Source organism: Helicoverpa armigera, chromosome 22 (genome assembly GCF_030705265.1).
Source record: "Helicoverpa armigera isolate CAAS_96S chromosome 22, ASM3070526v1, whole genome shotgun sequence".
Classification (NCBI taxonomy): Eukaryota; Metazoa; Arthropoda; class Insecta; order Lepidoptera; family Noctuidae; genus Helicoverpa; species Helicoverpa armigera.
Genome location: NC_087141.1, coordinates 8,079,727 through 8,099,467, shown reverse-complemented (window position 1 = coordinate 8,099,467; position 19,741 = coordinate 8,079,727). Strand labels below are relative to the sequence as shown.

General features: G+C 34.2%; 3 protein-coding genes across 3 annotated transcripts; all 3 read right to left on the bottom strand.

The window, feature by feature from the left end:
- Positions 1–1,178: 1,178 nt before the first annotated feature.
- On the bottom strand, positions 1,179–6,113 carry LOC110381075 (alpha-tocopherol transfer protein-like). Its single transcript, XM_064040319.1, has 6 exons — positions 5,936–6,113; positions 3,697–3,853; positions 3,074–3,191; positions 2,399–2,533; positions 1,875–2,088; positions 1,179–1,366 (listed from the first exon to the last, which is right to left on the bottom strand). Exons 1-6 carry the CDS (start codon positions 6,096–6,098, stop codon positions 1,212–1,214), a joined length of 942 nt encoding a protein of 313 aa, XP_063896389.1. The 5' UTR covers positions 6,099–6,113; the 3' UTR covers positions 1,179–1,211.
- A 1,149-nt stretch (positions 6,114–7,262) lies between these two features.
- On the bottom strand, positions 7,263–13,984 carry LOC110381064 (alpha-tocopherol transfer protein-like). The gene is made up of 6 exons (XM_049842957.2): positions 13,730–13,984; positions 11,752–11,911; positions 11,286–11,403; positions 9,069–9,203; positions 8,427–8,640; positions 7,263–7,926 (listed from the first exon to the last, which is right to left on the bottom strand). The coding sequence occupies exons 1-6, from the start codon at positions 13,890–13,892 to the stop codon at positions 7,772–7,774; spliced, it is 945 nt and encodes a 314-aa protein (XP_049698914.2). The 5' UTR covers positions 13,893–13,984; the 3' UTR covers positions 7,263–7,771.
- A 1,675-nt stretch (positions 13,985–15,659) lies between these two features.
- On the bottom strand, positions 15,660–19,741 carry LOC110381067 (alpha-tocopherol transfer protein). Its single transcript, XM_064040552.1, is given in 7 exon segments — positions 15,660–16,178; positions 16,508–16,706; positions 16,708–16,725; positions 17,020–17,154; positions 17,496–17,613; positions 18,164–18,320; positions 19,442–19,741. Coding segments are annotated over 7 exon segments (945 nt in total). The 5' UTR covers positions 19,605–19,741; the 3' UTR covers positions 15,660–16,023.

Here is a 19,741-nt window from a genome sequence, read left to right as displayed (position 1 = left end):
CAGTCTTTCACATTTTTGTTTTGGGTGGGATATCTACTACATGACTGCGATAAGAAGATATGAATCGGTGTCTCTTTGGTCAGATGTTGAGGCCGTACTCGTGGGAATTTTGTATCAGCTGGGCAAGTCCTATCTAATAATATTTGATAATTGAAAGTAATTCAACCCAACCTTTTTGTTTAGACAGGCTAAAAGTAACATAATGCATTTATTTCCGTGGTTATATTTGTGTGGTATAGAGATGAATGAACAGAGTAACCATTTAATGTGATTCTAAACTCTTCTTCTTCCCGCCCTGTTTCCAAGTTTTTTTAAGATCGGTTAAAGTAAACTGCCGATCTGCAATACGCTGTAGGGCTTTGCTCTTTATTTTGAATATTTATTTTACGTTTCGTTTACATCTACGGATATCTACGTTGTAAATGTATCAAGTATCAAATCCATTTACAACAGATAATTTTTAGCAAATATCACTGGTATCAGAAAGAGGACCTACACACAACACAGACTGTCCTTCCCCACTGGAATCAGATATTGCAATATCAGCATTGCCTGAAGCACGCACGGTTCACAAATACCGTGGACAATTCCTCATTGAGTATTGATATCCATACGGATCGCGTTCTGCCCTCAGGTTAGTGGTATTCATTTTATAATCAAATGGTGTGTTTTGGTTTCTTAAATTCGTAGCTGACTATTCTACTATTAGAAATTAGCAAATATGACTTTTTATTTATAGCATACCTACTTACTACAGCAAGGTTAGGAGCTATAGACAATCTCTAGATTAGGGGCTGATTTTGAAAATTATATTGCCGATACAAAGCCATGTTGTCATTTTTTAAATTTTATCTTTGTACAGGAAGGAAGGATCCCATGGGAAGGAAGGATGTTATGGGTGAAACAAAGGAAAACAACTATTACAATCCTATGTACTGGTTTATCAGAACCTATATTGAATTTTTGAGGAGGTACAGGTATGTTTTCTTGGACTATTTATTTATCTTTTGCCAAAAAATATTAAAAAATGATTTGTTTTATTAAATAGCACTGCTTCGTAGACTAACTGTATTATTAAAGTCATCAAAACAACGATAATGGATACGAAATATTCAGGCTATTTAGGACTAATCTTAAAACTTAATTAGTAGTATATTAATTCTTAACAATATTAGGTATTCTACACAAAGTTTAAATTTGACAAAAATGCCTTAATCTACGCTTAAATTTCTAAAAGATCCTGGCATGCCCATGTATTCTTCATTGAACTTCCCAGCATTTCTCCTCGTTTCATCAGTGCAGGCTTTGTACATCACCTTCAGATGTTCCATGTGTTCTTCCGAAGTTATTGCTTCCAACCATTCCTCTGTAACAATAAAAAATAACGATAAAGGTTTGTGTTTCTAGCAAAATTATAAAAATCTACTAGAAACCAAATATTGTTTTTTTTAAGTTACGGTAGAGACCAGTATTTATTAAAGACGACCCGAAGGTCTTACCGAGGGACTTTAATGGTGATTTCAATAATAATATCTAATAACTGTATCCTTCGGCAGTGGGAGCAGTTATCTGATGATTTCTTATCAATAACAAAAATACCTTAAAAATTATCGTTGATTCAGGGACTGATCACGCTAAGCATACGTACATTGTGTTGTGAATTAAAAAAGAAAATATAAGTTAAACAGACGTTTGACTCGTGATTAAGAAAGTGTTTTATCTATGCGTTTTTTTCTTAAACAGATGACAGATGTCCATTTAACTTTTTTGTTATATTTGAGACAGATTATTCAAAATGTTTTCTTGACATTTCAGATTCGCTCAACCCTCCAGTTTTATTAGTTATTAGTATATTAAGTTACTTGAATAATTACCTTGTAATTCTTTAATAGATTTCTCATTACCCCCATATTCAACAGGTAATATTCCTTTCGGCACAACTTTAGGCAAGTCTTCTATGCTTCTTTGCACATGTATTCTGTTACCAACCTTCTCGCTTAGAAACTGTTTCACTATATTAATTAGCATTTCTATCGCTTTTGACTCTGACACTATGTGTATGCCTTTCAGTCTTGCACCGTATCCTTCCTGTAAACATTTGACATAGAAAAATCAATAATTGGTTAAAAAAAAAACTATGTAGGTAAAGATCCGATGAGAACCGCCTAAATGGGTCAAAAGTAAAATAGCTGAACTAGTTAAATTTGGTAAAACCATTACTTGAAGTTTAGTTAACCGTAGGTAAAGTTAATTTTCACTTGAAATAAGTCCAATTTTGAAGCTATTTTGTAAGGTCAAACATTGTATATAGTCTTCAATGTGCTTTTTGCATCCCTGCTCTAGTGCATGTCAAATGTCAGGATGCAAATGGAATTAGGGGATAAATGTTCATACTTACAATTAAAAGAGTTATAAATTGCTGTAGTTCCACAGTACTGATTTTTGTTATCACTTCTGCTAAATTCAGTTCTCTGCAGTCATAAACTAAAATGAATCCATTCGCATAGTCGTGTGTCTTTATGTATTCTGCCACCTGAAAATACAATATTTTTAAGATTAATAGGAGCTCGTTCCTGCGGGTTCTGTACCAGCCTTACTGGTTGACAAATCACGGGTTAACCAATGCTTGGCATATGCGATTCATGAATAAATGTCAATCTAAGTGATAATGAGTCTGATGGTCAGAAGATTGACAATCATTATGGCATATCAGGCAGTCTTCCACACTATTTTTTGTTTCTTTTTACAGGAAAGGCTGACTAATGGAAAGAGCAACTACTGAACCGATTTGAAAAATTCTTTCACTGCTGGGAAGCTAGACAAGCTAAACTATCCCACGGTGACGCAAGCTATTCTTCTTCTTTCAAGTCGATGACATGTCATATATTGGCTATGAATAAGGCTATGAATAAGTATTTTATTCGGGTCATTCGGGTACGGTAATTACATAGTTTCTACGGAATGTTGGTAATAACATAGTTTCCACAGAAAACAGCTAAAATCAAACGAAATAATTTGATAATTAAGTATTTGTGTGTAGGTAATATTATAATTATGTACTATTTATACTTACACTTAAACAGTACTGGAAATACATCATGAAGAACTCAGGTTTTATTTCTTTAGTGTCAATTTTCACTAAGATCACCCTGTAATATTCTTCTGTTTGTGTCGGGAGCGGCATCACCATCCTATAAATAATAAGACAAAACATATAAAAATTCGTAAAAATGATTCAAACATGTAAATGATTCCAATATATTTTTGCCATACATCCGACAAAATTATCATGCACTAAAAGGTCTGACTGTGCAGGATTGTTCGTAACAGTTACCACGGCCCTGGTACTAGAAGGCTCCAGAAAGAACATGATGGGTTTTAGTCAGTAAGAGTCTGACACTCCCTCATGCTGCACCCACAGCGGGATGGATTATTTGATGATTTATTATGAAAAACAAAGAGTACTCACTTTTTTTAGGTGTTAACAGTTGGCAGACAAAGCTACATTACACCTATCACCTAGGTACATTATACAATTAGAGCTCAAAAAATCTAAAATCTATTTATTATTTAGTAAAGCATTTATTCATGCATATATGGACAAGAATGCCTCTATGCATAACTTCAAGACCGATGCGACATATGTAGGTACTTTACCTTAAATGTAAAACCAAATATAAATACTATTTAACTTACGCCAAATCCAAAATGGTGGGCAGTTCCTTCTTGACATTGATGACTTCAAAGAACTTTGGTATCAACGTCTTCATGGTACATAACCTGTCTATCTGCTTCTTAGCCTTTTCTACGGAACCCTTGCTGGCTATTAACGTTTTATCCAAATAATCTGCATCTGGAAAACCATTGATATGGAAATTAATACCAGTAAGGAAGATCGTATTTAATGGTAGTTCCACACGATACAGAGCAAAAGTCTGAGTAAAAGTATGATGTCGAGATGTTTGTGCAGACCTATCACTGGCTCAGACTTTTGTATACAAGAATGCGCAGACAATATTCTATGAAAGTCTGTGTGAAGTTGGACGTGTGTACCCCAGTAGTGTGGATCCACCATTAAACCTAAGAGTCACCCTTGGAGACTCTAAGCATCCAGACCTAAACTGAACTCCAAAAAGAACTACGAGTATCTTGATTGTAAGTAGTAGGTAAATCAGGTAAAGAATCGTAATCAGGCAGCCTTTCTCACTAGGGACTTTTGTTTCGCCTTTGGCATATGCCACGCATAATACGCGTATTTTGAATACAAAAGTTAAAGTGTTGTTATTATTATTTACCGGGATGGCTTCCAAGTGGTTGATTTTAGATAATTTTTGATCGCAATCATCCTTTTATCGATCAAATAAAATCACTTTGACATGCACTCAATAGCATTTTCCAGCTAAACTAATTATCACAGTTAAATAAAGCGAGGTAAATGCGAAAATAACTACGACCTACTAGTTAACACAACCAGTAATTATTTTCTAAAAGGAAAAACTGCTTTACAAGAGTTAACGGTCTAATCGTAATTGGTGTGACGTAACTGTAATTATTATAATCTCGTTCGACATGTTCATAGTGATTATAATCGTAGCAATTTTATCTGATATGATACACGAGGCTGTCAGGTGCAAAAAAAAATATTGCATCTTCTCAATAGGTGAAGGAAAACATCTTGAAGAAACCTGGACTATATGTATAGTCTGAAATCACCAACCCGCATTGAACAAGCGTGGTGATTAATGCTCAATCCTCCTCCGTATAAGAGGAGGCCTGTGCCCAGCAGTGGGACGATAAAAAGGCTGTAACAGTAACATCTTCTCCCTTAGTAACTATTATCTGTATAACCATTTACTGAGTTTTAAACGGCTCTCAGTGTAACAGTGGCTTTCAATAGCATATTTAATGGTGGTTTCGCTTACTAGAGAAGGAATTCTTCATCATCTACCAAGCCTTTTGTCAACTACATATGTTGGGGTCGGCTTCCAGTGTAACCAGATGCGGCTGAGTACCAGTGCTTTACAAGAAGCGAATGCTTATCTGATCTCCTCAGTTACCCGGGCAACCCAATACCCCTAGATAAGACTGGTTGTCAAACGAACTGGCTTCTGACTACTCGTAACGACTGCCAAAGATGTTCAAATGACAGCCGAGATAGAATTCTTACATAAAAGTAATGTCAAATTCAAATCTAAAAATTCAAATCTGAAAATCAAAAGATAGATAGCTTATTAAAAGCCATCGTAACTAGATGCAGCTGAGTACTAGTGTTTAATATGGAGCGACTGTTTATCTGACCTCGGCAACCCAGTTACTGGCCTACAACCTACGTTTATAATTATTTGGTCTTAAAAGTTGTTTTTTCACGCATATTAATACTGAGGTCACTTGGGATATTGAACTTGAGACTAGAGATTTTGAACCTTAATGATAAACAAAATATGCATTTATGAAAACTTAAGCTAACTTAAATAAGCTAATTTTTTACATAGAATTAAAAATAAGAAATAACATCCGAAAAATATTAATTAAAGGGCCTTTTTCTTAAATATAAAAAAGTGTCAATCAGGTGATTGTAACTAGTATTTTTTGGGTTATGCAACTTCCAGAATCATTATAATTGAGAAAAGATTTTAGAAATGTTATAGATATTATGTACTTTCTATTTTTACTATTTAGAAAAAGTATTTATAATAGAGGTTTCCCCGAGGACTCCTCGAGAGGAGGTTTCGTGAGAACTACTCGTACCGGGATAAAATATAGCCTATATTCCTCGGGAAGATTTTACCAAATTCTACCTCGTTAAAATATTTAATCATCATCACCATCTCAGCTATAGGACGTCCACTGCTGAACATAGGGCTCCCTCTTAGATCTCCACAGACACCTGTTGGATAATATTTGCATAGAAGCATAGATATGAAAAATAACTTACTCCAATCCTTCTTGAGGATATGATCCTGTTTCTGAATCCAGTGCTGCAATATTTTGATCGCTTCTTCCAGTCTACCAGGCTTGTCCAAATTGTATATTTTCCTAACATTCTCCTTTGTATCTTTACGTAGTTTTAAAAGATGACTTTCTGGTTGTGATTCCATTTTTAAATTTAAATAAATTATTACAATATTTTAAATTGTAACAAATGAGAATTTATTTTAAATTGCAATAAATTATTGGTTTTTATTTTATTTTTTAATTAAATTATTTTATTTATTAAAGTTTAAAATAAATGTTTTTTTTTTGTTATAATTGTAGTAACTGCAGTTATCGAAGGTCGGAAAGTAACTGGGTTATTATTGAGTCAGACTTGCATTTATAAGCTTTAAGCCTGGTCTATAATTAACTTTAGGGTTCTGTAATAAATGATGTATAAAATTTAATTGGTGGGTTATTATTTGATTTGTGGAAATAAATATTATTATTTCCACAAATCAAATAGTCGTGGTGGCCTAGTGGGCAAAGAACCAACCTGTCGAGTATGAGGGCGCGGGTTCGATTCCAGGTCAGGCAAGTACCAATGCAACTTTTCTAAGTTTGTATGTACTTTCTAAGTATATCTTAGACACCATTGACTGTGTTTCGGATGGCACGTTAAACTGTAGGTCCCGGCTGCCATTGAACATCCTTGGCAGTCGTTACGGGTAGTCAGAAGCCAGTAAGTCTGACACCAGTCTAACCATGGGGTATCGGGTTGCCCGGGTAACTGGGTTGAGGAGGTCAGATAGGCAGTCGCTTCTTGTAAAGCACTGGTACTCAGCTGAATCCGGTTAGACTGGAAGCCGACCCCAACATAGTTGGGAAAAGGCTCGGAGGATGATAGTATGATGTAATAAATGCCTTTAGATGGTTTTATATGTTTTACTTCAAATGATTTTCATAATTAAATCAAATAATAACTGAAGAAGTTTTCCTAAAATACTTTTATTACACACATACTTACATTTGCATTGAACTACATAAAATCAATAAACCAATAAGATAGGTTTAATGGAAAACAAAATTCGATACCCAAACTCATTAAATAATTTTATAAATAAAATTGTATTAATTTATCATCAACATAAACATATATTTTTATATAAATACATAATATTTAGACTCATTTCCAGCAATTAATTCGTTTAATAAAACTATCATTTTACGCTACGTTTAGACACATAATTATTTGTACATACTTTGTTTTATGAAGAAAATTGCATTTTATGGGTAAACCAGAATAAACGATAAACAAAGTGATCCTATAAGGGTTCCGTTTTTTCCTTTCGAGGTACGGAACCCTAAAAATAAAATAGATTATAAGGATTTTAAATATGTATGTGACCTATTTGCCTCTTTATCGTCAAAATCTTGCATATAATCTTATTCATTTATCTGAGCATAAAATCATATTTAAGAGCTATTTCAGACAAGCAGTAACAAAGCCGTATACACTGGTATGTATAACCTGTTTAATAATGTTTAATTCATGTTAGCTCCAGTTTTAACAAACGCTGCAACTTGTACGAGCGTTGATGATTATAATTGCGAGCATTTATTACTCACAACTACATAATGTAAAGAAACTCCGTATATAGAAAGTAATATAAGAAACCGTACGTAGCTCTAATATTTGAAGCTCAAAGTGTGATAATAAGTCGACACGAGCGCATGTACGCGCAGAAAAAATCGTCTGACATCGCCTTTATTTTTAATTGAACTAATATTTTCACATTACCATGCCAAATTACTAAGAATATAACTTATTTAATTTTATATAATTTATCAATTATTATTAGTCTACACTTAAATTTCTAAAAGACCCAGGCATGCCCATATATTCTTCATTGAATTTCCCAGCATGTCGCTTCGTTTCATCAGTGCAGGCTTTGCTCATCATCTCCATGTATTTCACGTGTCTTTCCATCGATAGTTCTTCCATTATTTCCTCTGTAATTAAGAAGTTTTTGATTATTATCTATTTGATGCTTTGATAGCAGTCTTTTGCAGCTGCGGGATTATTGTAAGAGTCACCGCGACTCTGGTAATCAAAGAGCTATAGAGCAACAATGATAGGTTTTAATCAGTAAAGACTAACTCTTCATCCCACTGAAACGATAGTGGCAAAGGTCGTCTGACTCCGATCATGTGATTTTATTCCATTCTAAAACTGAAGAAACAGTCGCTTCTGATTTTTTTCTGGTTTTTTCGAATTGCCGTCCATCTATGAGAGTGAGGGAATAGAGAGTGCGCCTGTGTCTGCGTATACGGTTGTGCACTATAATAATAATGACCTAAAAGTATTTAGCTGACTTACCGCCATAGTGAAAAGCCATGTTCCTTTTGCAAAAATCGGTGGCAAAATAAACACAACAGAAACATTACATTTTTCGTTTGTTTTAAATTTATTTTCTCAAGTAAAGTAAGGTTTTTTATATTATCTTTCTTACCTTGTAACTTATGTGCGGATCTTTCCTCACCACCATATTCTACTGGTAGAATTTCTTTTGGCACTACTTTATAAAGCCCTTCCAAGCTGTTCTGTACTACAAATCTTTTACCAATTTTCTCACTAACAACTTGTTTAACTATGTTAATTAATATTTCTACGGCTTTTGATTCGGTTAATACTTGTATGCTTTTTAATCTGGCACCGAATCCTTCCTGAAAATATGAAAGAATTGAATTAGATATTGGCTTTGATGTTCGTTTTGAGAGGCCTATTTTCAGCAGTTGACGGCAATTAGTTGATATGATGATGATGATTGGATTTGAATTGAGGATTTCCTTTTTGGGAAGTCGGTTGAAAGTACAATTTTGTGGAAGAATGATCCATGGAGAAAGCAAGTATATTTTGAACTATATAAGAAATTATGTAAATATAGATCTAGTTTATTTTAAAATATAATGTACCTACAGTTTATCAATAATAAAAAACATTTTTGGAACAATGGCTAAATCAAAAGTTGTTGTTTTTTTTAAGCAGTGACGAAATAAGGAAACCTATACAGCAAGGCCTTCAATAAATTTTAGTAACTTTGAAATTAAAGTAAATAACATTTTTATGACAATATAATTGTTTTAATACTTACAACAAGAATACTGACAAACTGTTGCAACTCCACAGTATTCAATTTGGTCACCAAGTCAAATAAATTAACATGCCTGAAGTCATATACTATAATGATACCATGTAAATAATCATTAAGCTTCATATATTCGCTAAGCTGAAAGGAAATGAAATAACATAAATAAGCAGTTTCCGTATTGAATTCAAAAAACCTTGAAATCAGTCTAGTAGTTTTAGAATAAAAGTGAAGGAAAACATCTTGAAAAACCTGGATTTGAAAGTCTAAAATCACACATCGACCTTGAGAAATATTGACGGTTAAAAAAATCCTAAGGGCATGTCCTACGTGAGCCAATCGACGCGAAAAAAATGTGAAGCGATCCAAAGCGACGTCACCCTTCGGGGCCACGGGATTGTTAGAAAGATTTACCGCGGCCCGGGCGCATAGGGGGCTTTAGAAGGAACATACACGCTGCACCCAGGAGTCATTTGATGATTGTAGCGACATAATATTCTAAGCTAAACCAGTGTCCTAGCTGTAATGTTGAACAAATAAATCTACCTAGCTGTATTCACATTCAACTAGTCAGCTAAACTTGAATGGCGTTGTCCTCTAAAAGGGCTAGCTGTTTGTAACAACCCATTTATTTTATATTATTATATCATTTTCAGATTATGACATTGGGTGCTCGCGGAAGTCGAAAGCCGATGGCCGTCGACCGTGCGAAAGTTGGTTATTTCGGAAGGGTAGCTTAATTTGTTTATACAAAACAATTCGAGGATTGACCATGAGATTTAAATAGTACTATCTGTTCTCCGCGGTTCTACTTGCGTAGTGAGGTAACTACTTCCCGCACCTGGATAAAAGGTAGTCTATGTCCTTTATCAGGTCACAAGCTGTGTGCTTTTCATTTAAATCGTTTCTGTAGTTTTTTTGCATGGAAGACAAAGGGTAAAATTTTACATTATTTATCAACATGACCTTTGTATATTTGTGTATATATTATATTGTATATATTTTATGTAATTTTAAAAGGTAAATGTTTAATTTGTTAAGGTATTATACATATATATTTTTAATAGTATAAAGTTGCACATATACCCCTTCAAATCACTCTTTCACTCTAAGATTGGCTGTAAGAGAACTCAATACTGGGTTAAGCTCTTCATTGTTATCTCTCTGTCTTCAGTGTGTCAAAATGTATTTATGTGTGCAATAAAGAAGAATATAGTTCGGCCGCTCAGAGAATGCGTTCCTGACACATCGCGATTGAACTGACGACGTAACTTTGTAATGGCGTTGCAGTACGATAAAAATATTTTTGCTGGTTGTTTATCGTTTTAACAATTGATGAGCATTAAAACAACTTTATTATATCAATAATAATCAATGAATGTTGTAATTTTGTGCCAAATTGAGTGTCAAATAACTTGGTAAACAATATTTTTCTAAATCTATACTGCGCTATTACAAGGTTATGTCAGCGCTTTATATTTGTAGTGCTGTGCTTAAAATAACAGGAAAGTATCGTAATCTGTTCGTATAAGTCGATGGTTCTTATACAGTTATATTTATAATATAAAATAATACGTTTTGTTTTTCTTTTTAAGAATTTGAAAATAATGGACTATAAGATAACTTTTATGAAATATAAAAATAAAACTATGATCAAACTGAACGCGCGAAAGAAAGTAGCATTTTTATATTTAGGTTGAAAATGGTAACCCCAAATGGTATCATGGGCCGTCATTTTGTGACGCTAAATAGTCGTCTGTTGCCGTTTCGTGCGCAAAGACTAAAAACCTGAGATATCAGGATTGATTCTGTTATTGATAATACCTAATATAATTATAAACGTAGGCGAAGATGATGATGAAGACACCACCTCCTCAAGCGAATCGGAGTCTGATTAATATTCTGTACGCACATTCAATTCAATGTACATACTTTATTGCATAGAAATACAGATTGTAACTTTGTAACAAAGAATAAATAAAACGATTTTATTATATGAATATTACCTTTTTTTGCTTTCTACTTAAATAACTAAAATATAAATTTTAAATGATTCCGCCTATTTAAAACGAAAATAATCATAAAATAATTCGGCGGTTCATTTTGGGGGAACGGTAACGAACTCAGTGTTATGTTGTGCCCATCACTAGTCCTGACTAACTGATAGGTGTCAGGAACGCATTCTCTGAACGGCCGAACTATAGTAATAGTAAAATTACTTACAACAACACTAAATTGGAAGTAATGCCATAGTACCTCGCTGGTTATCTGCTTACCAGCAAAGCTTAAAAGTACGACTCTGTACAAATCCTTAGTAAGCTGAGGTAGAGGGATGAACAATCTGAAAGAAAAGTTTTAAAAAATCTCGTAAATACTGAACCCGTGTCGGATATTAAGTTTTTGGAACCTTCTGGTAACTCCTTCCGGATATATTTATATCAAATTACAAGTATCCCTGTACTAAATATAGTTAGTATATCTTGGATACTAATGGCCGATTGAAAAAGGTGAAGGAAAACATCTTGAGGAAACCTGGACTATGAAGTCTGAAATCACCAACCCGATTTGAACAAGCGTGGTGATTAACGCTCAATCCTCCTCCGTTTGAGAGAAGGCCGCAGCCCAGCAGTGGGACGATAAAAAGGCTGTAACGAGTATTACAGACTAGTTAAAAATATTATATACTTACTTATCCTCAAAATAATCTTCCGGTAAATCTGTCTTGACATTTGTCATAGCAAAAAACTTCGGTAAAAGAGTTTTCAATGTACACAATCTGTCAATCTGTTTTTTCGCCTTTTCTACGGAACCTTTGCATGTGATTAGCACTCTCTCTAAGTAATCGTCACCTGTAATTACAAAGAAACAGTGGTTAAAAACATAATGCTTTTTCTGATCTACTTGTCTTATAAAACTTAGATTAGATTAAGTAATGCAAAGTATTTTCGTATAGTCAAAATCATCATCATCTGCCTAGCCTTTTCCCAACTATGTTGGGGTCGGCTTCCAGTCTAATGGGATGCAGCTGAGTACCAGTGCTTTACAAGAAGCGGCTGCCTATCTGACCTCCTCGACCCAGTGACCCGGGCAACCCGATACCCTTTGGTTAGACTGGTGTCAGACTTACTGGCTTCTGACTACCCGTAACGACTGCCAAGGATGTTCAGTGACAGCCGGGACCTACAGTTTAACGTGCCATCCGAAACATAGTAGTTATCCTGGCAACTCAATAATAAGATTGGTATAAAGTTGACGTATAATATACAGGTTTTTTTTGATACTAAGTATGAGTACATAATGTAATGTGATAAAGGAGTGGGCGGGATACCCGTTAAGCAACATTATAATGTATTTAATGACCAAATTAAGAAGACCGGTAAAATAAAAAAGATGGGCTTTGTCAAATTATTCATAGTAATGAATTAGTTATGTATGTACGAGTATTTCATCTTATTTACATAAAGTATGTTATTCCTCAAGAAGTATCAGTTTTAAATACGCTATTTGCAAAAACTTTATTTGTTTTATACTTGAAAACTACATATATAATTTTCATCAGTAGGTAGAGTCATTAATGAATTATGTCAAGATATTATAAGTTTCTGATAGTTGATCCCGCGGTTTAACCAATGTCTTAGGAAACAAGTTAAACTTTTTATGAGAACTTTTATAAAAATTTTAACCTCTCCGGGCGGCATGAAGTACTTCAAAATTAAGAAAATTAAAATTAAGTTCCAAGCTTCCATTATACACACTTTGGCCAAAGCCTATTTAAGCCTATTATAGATAGTTCAACTCAGATTTGCGCGCGGCCCTATGTGTGCGTCGGCTTGTAAATATACAACTTTCATTCGTGTGACAGTGACGTCGTCCGAGCATGACGTGTTCTCATCGCTTTTTGTTATGGGTACAGTCGTTTACGAAAATTTCTAGTTCTTCACGGAGAAAATGTTTTAAGGAGTCAGGTAGCGTTTAAAAAAAATTAAACAACATTCAAAGCTTTTTATTATTACATTTTACAGTTTATCATTATTTTCTCATACGGCTTTTCAAATTGACATTGACAGTATCTAAGAAATAAATGAAATGAAATATCTAAGATGAATTAAATACTCCTTACATATTTTCTAGCTCGGGGTACGCGGACAATAAATAAATGTGTGGACTAAGAATGTAAAAAGACCTATAATTTAGTATAATAATGGAAACAAAATGTGTGGGGAATTTAAAAAAATGTATTGCTTCGCATAATGTCGACCAAAATAAGACGGAAATAATGAAACTCATAAATGAACATTTAAGTCAAATTGATGAAGGGATGTTGGGTAATACTTGTCGACATGTACAAAAGAAAAAAGAAGAATACTATAGACATTTTGACATGGAGTCAGAATTTATAATTAACATTGGTGAAAGTAGCGAATCCGAAAATTCATCATTTGATTTTTCAAGTAGCGATACAGAATCATTATAAGTAAATAAACTAAATTACGTAATAACTGTACTTTAAACAGCCGTATACAACCCCTAAATAACTGTATTTGTACCCGACTGTACCTCTTGTCACGCACACAAAGTCACTGTATATGTACAAGGGTTACCCACACATAGGGCCGCGCGCACGACTGAGTTGAACTTACTATACTATAAAATAATTGACCACTTACTAAAATCCTTCTTGATAATATGATCCTGCTTCTGAAGCCACTCTTGTAATATTTTGACAGCTTCTGCACGCCTCTCTGGTTTTTCCAAATTGAAAGTCTTTCTTATCTTCTCAATAGTTTCATCAGGTAATGCCAAAAGACTTGTCTCAGTACTTAATCCCATTTTGAAACAAATTTTTGTCAACACTAATTAAATTGTTAATTTTTTTTCGTCACAATGCGTGAGAGTTTTGTGTTTGTATTGAAATTCTTTGTTCAACTAGTCCTCATTAATTTATTATCCAGTATATATAACCTTTTTTCAAATTATTCAAAATTTTTTCGAAACGTTTCTTATCTATGATTCAGAACTGGTTTTGAGTGGGTTCCTGTCCAAAAAATGTTGTAAGTACTGTAGAGTAGTTAGAAACCTCTTAGTCCACTCTCGATTTTGGGTTAATAAATTCAGATTGGTAGAGTTGGGCCAGTATTTTCACGTGATGGATACCCCAAACTAGCCGATGAAGAAGGGATAGTTCCCTGAAAATGTGGATGGTGGTATCACTCGAAGGGTTGAGAGGTGTGGAGATGAAATAGAAAGGCCTTTACCCAGCAATGGAATATTTCACGTTAGAAAAGTTAATAGTGCAAGGGGGGATACTTATACGGGTACTGTCCTTTGTAAATATTGCGGCGAAACAGTGCTAATCTGATTAGCCTACTTTTCATACATAATTTTGACCTTAAGAAAAACACTAGTACTTACACATAAGATACACAACATAAAACATAGCTGAAATACATTAATATTATTGCGTAGGTAGATATTTCTCCGAGAGTGATGGAATAATAATTAGTGCACCAGTGTCTGCACTTATCATACGCAGTCCTGTGAAACCAGTCTAGACATAAGATTGAGAGCACACTGCAAACTTTTAGTCGGCCGATAGTTTGTTTGGGCTCATAAATCGACGACGACGAATGACGATGATGAATGGTAGAACGCACATAACAAAGTGCCGATCAGACCGACTGATTTGATTGACGAACCTTGATTTGATTTTCTTTGAAAAAAGTTTTGTCAACAATCAGTTCAACTGTCGACCGACTATTTAGTCTACAGTTTGCTCTTAAGATCTTTCAAAATCTCGTTTTTTTAATGTGGGTCATAAAATAATTAATGGATTAATTATTAAAATGCCTTCAAAACCTAATTATTTCGAGTAGGATACGTGGAATCGTTAAATGACCAACACTATTTTGTGTTTACTTTAATTTGCACAATTTTTTACAAGTCTGGATTCTACCAAAACTAAAAAATATAGGTACATTGAAATTAAGCAGATAAATTAAAGTTAGAGGTTAGAGTACTCGAATACTCATGCAATGCAATCATACTGTAAACTAAACAGTCGGCTGACAGTTGACTCGATGGTTTAAGAAAATCTTCGAACTTTTCAGTCGTCTCCATACTGATTTATGACCTCAAACAAACTATTAGCCGACTAAAAGTTTGTAGTATGCGGAGTCTTACTTGCCTACTTTTTACCTGTACCTACGCTAAGCCTGTATGAGTGTCCATTATTTATTTTTGGCTGCTAGACCTTTGTTATTTCATAAAGACTGAATGTGTCTATGTATATAAATTCTGCAGTGGGCATGCACGATGGAATACTGCAATATCATTCTGTTGGTGGATACGGAAGACATGCAGAAGATATCTGTGTTGCAGTACATATAGTTGGAAACTAATCAGCTTTCTTAATCTTCACTGTTGGCTTGTAGAATTGCATTAATAAATTTCCAGAAAACATGTCAAAGGATTGTGGGCACTGTTTTGTGGACATTTATGGGTTCTAAGATGATGGGATCGAATAAAAAAATATTTACTTAACATTATTAATTTAATCCATCACGAAGACAATGTTCAAACGCGCTAGTTAATACAAGGACATTTTTAATTTCATTATATTACAGTGTGAACTCATAATTAAAGCATTGTTCTCAACAGTATAAAAAAAGGTTTCTTAGGCATGAATACTAGTAGTGTGTTGCCACTGGGTTTATTTTTCAGATTTTTTGCAGTTTTCTAAGAAACATTTTTCTGCCACTTTTATCATCAGGCTCTTAATAACTTAAATCCATGCATGTGACTTAAATTTCGCTTTCCATTTCAAGGTCACAGTGACCTTTTTGAATTCGCCCGATGCCAGATCACCTAACTCTGTTTTATTATAAACTTCTCCATCATCATCATATAAAATAACAATTAACAATACTTCTAAATATTTTACTAAAATAAGGTTTCTTTATAATTAGTCTACACTTAAATTTCTAAAAGACCCCGGCATTCCCATACATTCTTCATTGAATTTCCCAGCGAGTCTTCTTGTTTCATCAGTACAGGCATTGCTCATCATCTTCAAATATTCCACGTGTTCTTCTGAACTCAATGCTTGTATCCATTCCTCTGTAAAAAAAAATCCTCTGTAAATTACTTCATTTATATCATCAGTAATTATATCCACTTCTACTCGCAAGTTGAAGTAAACATGTTGGTTAGTCATATCGATCGAGTATCGATATACTACAACTGAATTGTAATAAAGTCTTATTGGAAGGCCCTTGAATAACTGGTGATCATTCATACTTTTAGAAATTGGCATATATTTTTGGACCCCCATAGACTGCAGCCTATAATGTCGGATGATAGGTAGTTGATAACAATACATTTGATTTAGGGGCTCAATCAGTTATCTGCCTTAATGTTTTCATTTAAATTAAAATAAACGTCCTTACCATTCAACTTCTCAATAGATTTTTCAGCACCACCAAAATCAGAAGGTAAAATCTCTTTAGGTACTATTTTATGTAAGGCATCCATATTTGGGTGTACATGTATTCTATTGCCAATCTTTTCGCTCAAAAACTGTTTCATAGTTTTCACGAAAAGATCTATAGCTTTTGATTCTGGGAGTAAATGTATGCCCTTTATGTAGTCTTGCTCCGTATCCTTCCTGTAAAATAAATTGTTAAATATTTAGCACATACCTGCATAGTTTTCATTTCCTTTGGAATACCGAACTTATCTAGCATTCTACATATTATAAAGTTTATGTAGGTCATGACAAAATTAGAAAACAGATTCACTTTGTTTTCGCTTACAAAGAAATCAAATTTTAATACAAAATCGTATCATGAATATGTTATAGTTTTGAGTTAAATGGAAAGTAAATGATGTCAAACATGCCTAAAGTCTTCTCGCAGAAAAAACAAAGATACAAGATTTTAATAAAGATAAGTATACTTACCATTAAGATAGTAATAAACTGCTGTAAATCGACTGTATTCATTTTGGTCATAAGATCAAATATATTGACCTGACTGTAATCACTGATTATTATGAACCCATTCACGTAGTCATGCGCCTTGATGTATTCAGTGAGCTGAAAAAAAATATTCCAAAACATTTAAGAAACTCCATGACAAAAGGTCCAAAAGCACTAATAAATAATACACAAAACCCCATACAGATTTTCTTTAGACCAGAACCAGTTCCTTCTTGTAGATCAGTTCATCTGTGTTAATATTTCTGATAGTCCTTTTAGGTATATAGAGGTAGTAGCCAAAAAGAATGGTCATCAAACCTTCTGGTTTTTACAACTGGGTTACTGAGGCTATGGAGGTCAGAAAGTAATCACTAAATATAGAACACATGGTACTTAGCTGCATTCTATTAGTCTGGAAGCCATAGTTAGGGAAAGGCTAAGCAGATGATGATACTTACAATGATATTGTATTGGTAATACTGCATGAAAGCCTCTGCCGTCAAGTCCTTGCTACTGACTTTGATGATAATAACCCTGTAGAAGTCCTTTGTTACTTTTGGTAGTGGTGTGAAGGAGCTGAAAATAAATGAAATAATTTTAAGACAGTAATTATGTCAAAAGAAACGATATAATAAAGATGGAAATGCAAACGAATAGCTAGGTACTTTGTCATATACACTTTGAACTCTTGTCACAATGCTTTAGAGTTTGATTTTGTTTAAATTTTTACCAGTGTGTCAATGCGTCAATGGTCAAAAACTCATCAGCCGAAACATATTTAGTGGAAAAAAATATTGGTTCCATCAGTATTTTGATAACATGCACTGAATTGGCCGATCAGACAATCGTAAATGAATCCCGTCAAACTTGTTATTCGGTCGATGCCTTATTTAATGTGCATGGTTGGTACCATATTGATTTAGAAACAATGGATGGATTGTGTGAAAGACGATAAGGCTGCAAAGAATGTTACTAGTGAGATGACATCAGTTAGGAAAGTATGGAAAAATAAGACATGCTGGACCGATCATAAAATGATAAAGTAGGGTAAGATACAATGGAATGATGATGACCAAACTGGTGAACCGACTTTAATTTTAAAAGAAAAAGAAAAGAAATAACTTACGCTAAGTCCAGCACATGTTGCAACTCCGTCTTAACATGGTATTTGTTAAAAAACTTCGGGACCAACGTTTTTAGGGTACACAGTCTGTCTATCTGCTTCTTTGACTTTTCTACTGAACCTTTGCAGGATATCAATGTTTTCTCCAAATAAGTTTTACCTAAAAGCAAAAATAGTCTTAAGGAAATTGAAGATGTAGGTAATCATAATGCAGAAGATTTGTGGGGCAGTATTTGAGGAGAAGATCTGAATACAAAGGTTATTGTCATGTCCACAATAGCATAGTTATTTGGGGCGAATAAATCACCTAACGAGCCCTAGTGTCAGAGTTTTCTTAAAACCCCCTAACAGCCAACGTGAAATTGTAACAACGGCTACTGTCAATCTACCCAGGCAATAACAAAGCCAACTTCCAGACTCCAGGTGTTAGTAATTTTTCTAAAACCCACGAGATGATTTGAGGCTGATCCATAAATAGAACAGTCGCATTTATTGAGGAAGGTAACAGATTACTTTTTATATAGACTAGTAGAAAAACTACACCTCTAAATAAAACTACTTCAATAGATTCTGTATGTAAATTATGTATGTTTTAATCAATCATTATTATTCAAAATAAAACCAGATCTTATCTTGGTAACGAGTTTTTGAAACAGTTATTACATAACCAGCCAAAACCAGTCATACGAGTGTGTTCACCCCAAGTGGACCATTAGCTGGGGTCCTAAAAATAAACAGTGAAAAAAAATTAGCGCTCCCGAGGTTATAAGTACACTAGAATTGCAATCTATCACTATGGACAATATCTTCTAATAGGTCATGGTGGCCTAGTCGTTAAGCACCAGCCTCTCAAGTTTGATTCCCGGTCTGACAAAGTACCAATGTAACTTTCCTTTATTAGTCGTGTCGGATTGCCGTCTCATCGGGTTATGACAGTGAAGGAATAGGGAGTGCTCCTGTGTCTGCGCAAATGCTCGTGCACTATACAATGTCCTGCGCAGCTGGCTGGTCTCCTTAAATGAGAGCCGTGGTCGCCATTATTATTAATATTATGTTAGTACTTCTCTACTTTCTTTGAAATAAAAAGTTGAGTGAAGAAAAACATCTTGAGAAAATCTGGACTCTTGAAAAGATCTTGAAGAGTCATGATAAGATGGTTACCCATCCACTGACCGAACATGCCACGAGTTGCTCAATCTTAAGTTCTATCGTGGTTTGTGGCTGTTACTAAGCCACTAGCCCCTTTGAGAACTGTTGTAAAAAATTAGCTTTTGTACTTACTAAAATCCTTTTTAACAATATGATCCTGTTTCTGAATCCAGTCTTCCAGAATTTTGATGGCTTCTTCAATCCGGCCTGGTTTATCCAAATTATAGAGTTTTCTTATATGCTCAATGGCTCCATCAGGCAACTCCAGAAGATGATTCTTAGGCATTATTTCCATTGTCTCACAACACGTTTTTTTATTGTTTAATTATTATAATTATTGCTTTATTATTTTTTTCTTAGTTATCAGGTTTTTTATGATATTTATTTAGTTTGAGATGTTCAGACCTTATTCTTGAAAGATTTAAGTACAAC